Source organism: Galeopterus variegatus, unplaced genomic scaffold, assembly GCF_000696425.1.
Source record: "Galeopterus variegatus unplaced genomic scaffold, G_variegatus-3.0.2 Scaffold8646, whole genome shotgun sequence".
In the NCBI taxonomy this organism is placed as follows: Eukaryota; Metazoa; Chordata; class Mammalia; order Dermoptera; family Cynocephalidae; genus Galeopterus; species Galeopterus variegatus.
In genome coordinates this window covers 80,502-87,175 of record NW_007734757.1, presented here as the reverse complement: position 1 = coordinate 87,175, position 6,674 = coordinate 80,502, and the positions used below count along the sequence as shown (strand labels likewise).

The 6,674-nt window shown below is 36.2% G+C and overlaps 1 protein-coding gene across 1 annotated transcript; it reads right to left on the bottom strand.

Annotated features, from left to right (window-relative positions):
• Window positions 1-2,919: 2,919 nt before the first annotated feature.
• On the bottom strand, window positions 2,920-3,860 carry LOC103608623 (olfactory receptor 4F3/4F16/4F29-like). Its single transcript, XM_008593033.1, has one exon. It carries the CDS (start codon window positions 3,856-3,858, stop codon window positions 2,920-2,922), a length of 939 nt encoding a protein of 312 aa, XP_008591255.1. The 5' UTR covers window positions 3,859-3,860.
• Between the last annotated feature and the right edge of the window lie 2,814 nt (window positions 3,861-6,674).

Sequence of the window (6,674 nt, the reverse complement as noted above, 5' to 3'; positions counted from 1 at the left end):
TCTTGGTAGCAATAAGCAAAATGATGGAAAATGTCCTTTAGAGTGTTCATTAGAATAGAAGGGCAATGTAGACAGAAGTATACTGTTTAATTGTGGATTTCTTAGTCAGCAACCTAAATGAAAGCTATCAATGAGACCATGGATGAATGATAATATAATCACTTGGTTATAAAATAACCAGGACCTGGTTCAAAAAAATTCTTACTGGGCTAATAATAAAGAAAAACCTTGGAGATGACAAAAAATCATATGAAATTGATGCCAGTAAAAAAGAGTAATAACCTCATTGGTGTGTCACTTCTGCTGTCATTGGGGTCTACAGTAGAAAAACAATAGAAGGCCAGGGGTATAGTCTGTCAGTGGAAAGCTTACAAATCCAAATCAGTAAGTAGGCTCAGACTTTAATTTTTTTAATCTAAAAGTGAGGAGACCTGATTCTCATTCTAGATTTATCATCTAATATCTCTGAGTATTATCATCTATGAAATAAATAGGTTGGAACAAATGATCTCTCAAATTCTAGTTCTAAAATTCCATGATTCTATTATACAATCAATAAACAGTTCTTTAAGTAGCTAAAGGATATAGGAAGCCCACAGATACTAAGAGGGAAAAAAAAATCAAACTGATTAGGTATTATGGATGTTTGGTAGATAGTTTGAGAAAAATACACTAACCAATTCAAAACAGGGAAAGTATAACAGTGAAAAGAAATAATATGCTAATTCAACACTGAATTTTTGAACACATTCTCTGTTTGGCACCTTTTGAGAGATAAGACTACTGGAAGTGGTGGATTAAGGTGAAAATCAGCCTGGCTGTGAAGCATAGTAACAATAAGGACAATGACCAGAAAGCATTTCTCAATTTATTTAAAAAAAAAAAATAAAGATAAAAATACTCAGGGCACAAAGTTATCATGAATATTAAATAACTCATATTAAATAGCCAGCACATGGTCTGTAACACAGAAAGCTCCCATGTTAGCTTCCTTTATCCTTATTGATTAGGGTACTGGAGATACACAATAACATGGTAGATNACCCAAAGAGTTACCCTATGAAGTCATTACGAGAAAGAGAAGTATATACAAAGCTTATCAAGAGGGAAAAGGCTAAGGTCAAGGATTCAGATCCCTGTACAAGCCAGCCGCAGGCAGGCAGGCAGGAAGGAAGGAAGGAAGGAAGGAAGGAAGGAAGGAAGGAAGGAAAGAAGGAAGGGAGGGAGGGAGGGATGGAAGGAAAAGGAACAATTTCACACAGAGAGAACCCTCAGTCAGCAGCTAACTTTGCCAAAAAGAAATATCTAATGTCTTAGCCTATATTTGCCCTAATAAAAATATATTTTACAAGTAAATTAGCAATTTTAAAGAAGTCCAAAATAAAAGAGAAGTGAATACAAAAGAGTAAAATAATTTCCTAGAAGAAATCTGAAACCTGGCAAAAATTACTAACCTATAAGGATATAAATATACATGTGACATGTTAAAGAATCTTTAAAATAAGTAAGCATTAATGACATGTTAAATAATCTTTAAAATAAGTAAGCATTAGTGTAATGTTATAGTAACTAGTTTATAAATCAATAACTTAGAGTATAGATCAAGAATATTTTGTCTCTAGTTTATGTCATCCTTGGATTTCAAAAGTTCTAAAGTGGGTCCCTACAGTACCAGCTGTTCAGTTACAGAAACTATGATCCACTAATAGAAACAATTAAAGGAATGCAGTAATATTTATATTTGAAATTCTTGGTTTACTCAAGATAACTTCCAGATCTTGGTAGCAATAAGCAAAATGATGGAAAATGTCCTTTAGAGTGTTCATTAGAATAGAAGGGCAATGTAGACAGAAGTATACTGTTTAATTGTGGATTTCTTAGTAAGCAACCTAAATAAAATCTATCAATGAGACCATGGATGAATGATAATATAATCACTCGGTTATAAAATAACCAGGACCTGGTTCAAAAAAATTCTTATTGGGCTAATAATAAAGAAAAACCTTGGAAATGACAAAAATTCATATGAAATTGATGCCAGTAAAAAGAGTAATAACCTCACTGGTGTGTCACTTCTGCTGTCATTGGGGTCAGCAGTAGAAAGACATTAGAAGGCCAGGGGTATAGTCTGTCAGTGGAAAGCTTATAAATCCAAATCAGTAAGTGGGCTCAGACTTTAATTTTTTTAATCTAAAAGTGAGGAGACCTGATTCTCATTCTAGATTTATCATCTAATATCTCTGAGTATTATCATCTATGAAATAAATAGGTTGGAACAAATGATCTCTCAAATTCTAGTTCTAAAATTCCATGATTCTGTTATACAATCAGTAAACAGTTCTTTAAGTAGCTAAAGGATATAGGAAGCCCACAGATACTAAGAGGGGGAAAAAAATCAAACCGATTAGGTATTATGGATGTTTGGTAGATAGTTTGAGAAAAATACACTAACCAATTCAAAACAGGGAAAGTATAACGGTGAAAAGAAATAATATGCTAATTTCCAACACTGAATATTTGAACACATTCTCTGTTTGGCACCTTTTGAGAGATAAGACTACTGGAAGTGGTGGATCAAAGTGAAAATCAGCTTGGCTGTGAAGTATAGTAACAATAAGGACAGTGACCAGAAAGCATTTCTCAATTTATTTAAAAAAAAAAAATCAAGATAAAAATACTCAGGGCACAAAGTTATCATGAATATTAAATAACTCATATTAAACAGCCAGCACATGGTCTGTAACACATAAGGCTCCAATGTTAGCTTCCTTTATCCTTATTGATTAGGGTACTGGAGATACACAATAACATGGTAGATGTGACCTAGTGCATAAAATTAACAGACATTTAAATTTCAATGACTTCATTTTTTCTGTTATCATTGAGTGTAAACTACATTTTTATTTATCTTTGGAGTATTTAGGACATCTTCCTGTAAATCCCAAGCTGATGACAAAGTTTCTTCATTGCAGCCTTCATCTCTTTGTTCCTGAATGTATAGATAACAGGATTCAGAAAAGGAGTAAGAACGACATCAAAGAGAGCAAGAAACTTGTCCAAGCGTGATGAGGGGAAGGGCCGGGTGTAGAAGAAGATTATTGGCCCAAAGAATAAAACCACCACAGTGATGTGAGCTGACAGAGTAGAAAGGGCCTTGGATAACCCACCGGAAGAGTGTTTCTGAACAGTGACCAGAATGAAGATGTAAGAAATGATCAGTATGAAGAAGGAGCCCACAGAGATGAGTCCACTGTTGACTGTGACCATGAACTCTGGTCTATTGGTCTCTGTGCAAGCAAGTTTAATGAGCTGAGGGAAATCACAGTAAAAGTTGTCCAATACATTAGGGCCGCAGAATGGCAAGTCCATAACAAAAGCCAATTGGGCCACTGAGTGGATAAGGCCAAGAATCCAGGCAGCAGCCAAAATTAAAATGCACATTTGTGGGCTCATGATGGTCACATAGTGGAGAGGCTTACATATAGCAACATATCTGTCAAAGGCCATGGCTATGAGCAGCACCATTTCCGTGCCCCCAATAGCATGAATAAAGAAGACCTGAGTTATACAACCCCCAAAAGAGATGGCTTTGCATTTTCTGAAAAGATCATAAATCATTTTGGGAGCTGCAATAGAGCAAACTCCCAGGTCAAGAAAGGAGAGGTTGGCCAGCAGGAAGTACATGGGGGAGTGTAAGTTAGAGTCAGAGGTCACAGAGAACACAATGAGGAGGTTTCCCACCAGACTCGCCATGTAGAACACAGAAGAAAAGAGGAAAAGAAAGAGCTGGATCTCCCAGGAATTGGAGAGTCCTAGGAAGACAAACTCAGACACTACAGAGAGGTTGGCTCCATCCATTGCCTCTGTGAGCAGAGCTGACCCTAACACAACCTGAAAAAGAAAGCAAAGAGAAAATCAAACCTGGTGGGCGGTCATTGATCACATGAGTTTCAAGTTGTAAAAAAAATTGCCTTATCTCACAGAGTCTAAACACCTCTATATATTAAACTGTAGTTGCAGAAAACAGGCAGTAAGTCATCGCCACAAAGCACCGCTTCTAACTCCCCAGACTCCCTAAAATACTCCAGGTTTTGAGAAAAGAAAATTAGGCAAAACAAGTGCTGAATCAGACAGAATTATGATAGGGCTTGGAATGCCCTGGAATAACAAGGGGCGGGGGGAGGAGGAAATGAAAACAAATTCAATTTCTCTGTCATAATTTGTTACACCTGCCCATGGAATTCCCCAAATCTAAGGAAATTTCTAACGACCTTTATTTTTCTTACTTCTTTGATTGCTCCTATATGCAGGGCTATGACATTAATACTCTCTCAAGGTTAGTCTTATGCTACTGCAGTTTTATCAAATCATATTCACCTTTTCCTCATACATAGAGAAGGCAATGTAGAAAACGTATCCCGCTTTTGTAGCTCATCCCAGGGAGTGGAGGCTATCGCCACGTCTGTGCTGTGACAGCATTATGGTAAATTAAAGACAAAGTCAGAAAAGAGAAATATGTTGCAGAATTTAAACATGGATAGAGTAAATACAGTGTAGCAAACAAAATTCCATGTGATTGATATTTGTCGATCATTGTCCATGCCATGTTAACTTTTCATGGTTCATGGAATAGTAGAAAAAACTTTGCACTTGGAATCAGAAGAGTGTGATCAAGTCCGAGCCCTAAGCCTGTGGGAACTTGAGTAAGTTCTTTTCTCGTTCCCTCTACACTAAACTCATTCCTGAACTCAATTTCATCAACTGTAAAGTAAAGGGGCTGAGGCAGATGATGTTAAGTAATCCTCCCAAGTCTAACACTTCTATTATTTTATAATATGATGTCAGCGCAGTATATAATGAAATTTACCATAATGATAGTATTCTCTGCATTGAACTGCTACCATATTCACCATCTTTTCCTTTGTTTGCAGTTGGTTATAAATTGCATATCCAGTGGCAGACCCTGTCTTCACATTAGTCTCCCTGTTTTCTAATTCCTTTTGTCACTGATTAGCATATTAACTTTTTTTATTAGTAGTATATTATTGAAAATTTGCTGGATCATTTATTTTTCCCATTATCACAACCATCTGTAATCAACCAACAAACATTTACTAGATGCCTACTATGCACAATGGACACTGTAGACTTACTAAAGTATTAAAATATTCACTATCCTTAAGTCTTTTACATTTTAGCACACCAAAAATATACAAATAAAAAATGTACCATATAAAAAATGTTAAATAAGTAATATGAATGATCATAAGATTTTTGAAGCAGAAAAAATACTCAGGAGACAAAGTGATCAGGACTGTCTTTAGAAAGAAATTAGAACCTATGGTGCACTTGAAGAGATAGATCTAATTTATTTCAGTATAAAGTTTTATGTGCGAGATTAAAGGATCTCTGAGACACTATTAGGGAATATCTCCCAGTCTGGAACAACAGTTGATAAGCTATCTATGGAAATAATGATAACAACCAAAAATAGCAGCTACCATGTGCAAGACACCACAATTACTCCTTATGTACACTATCTTGTTTGATATTTACAACAACGGTGACAGTTAATATTATTGGCTCCCTTTTTTTTTTTTTTCTTTTCAGTTTGTAGCTTCAGAAGCTGCAGGTGCAGCCACACCAGGGGCCAATTTAGCCATGGCTAGAGTAGTTTTGGCTCCTTTTTATAGTTAGGGAAATCAAGATCAAAAGAGGGGAAGTAAGCTAGAACAGTAAGAAGTAGAACTGATATACTTTGGTCTGCCTCTTATCCAGTATGTACAGAAAACTTTACTTTTCTACCAGGGCTTTCTCATTGTTTGACACACCTCAGTCCCTTTCTAAGTGCACCATGTTCTACTCTCAGGACTCTATGCACATATAAGAGAGAGTGAAGAAGGCAGCTTTGTCTTCAAATACTCACAAGCATCTGGGTTTCTTAAGCTACTTCAAATGCATCCATAATTCACCCCAGCTTTATAAATAAAGATGGTAGGAGAAGGCATATTCGCATAATACCTGCAACTCAGAACATCCTGGTTGAGTTCCCAGATCGCCATTGTCTTGATCCACATGAAATTCTTTAGCTTCCTTAGAAAAAACTCATCTCTTACTACTCTCTAATCAATGGAGAAAGCAAAGGTGCTCTGTCTCCATGTCAAGAAATGAAATAAAGCCCAGAATTAAAGCAAGTCAGATTCTATTACCACTTAAAGACTGCCTCCTAACCGTTCTAATTCACCTTTTTGGGATCTCAACCCTGGATGACACACCTCAATGTGAATGACGATGGGTTTTTTTAAAAAAAGGTAATTTCAATTTCTGACTTCATGTTCTTTTTCTTCTCGTTTGTATTGGTTCTTGCTAATTCAGCTCAACTGAAGCTTCTTCCCTTAAGCAAGGTAACATTTAATTGATTTCTATACAAAACAATCCGGTCACCAGGAAGATCTATTCAATATTGGCCCTTGGGAACTTCAGCATTGTACACCAATATCCCTATGCTATTTCTGTATTTGCCACCCATCTACTCATTTGAAGACCAAAGGTGTGTCTATTTCCAAACACTTAAACACATTCAACCTTCCCTTGGTTGGAACTAGCATTCCTTCATGCACAAATTGCTATAAAAATGCTATTATTATTATGGGAGATATGGCTAATTGGCACAC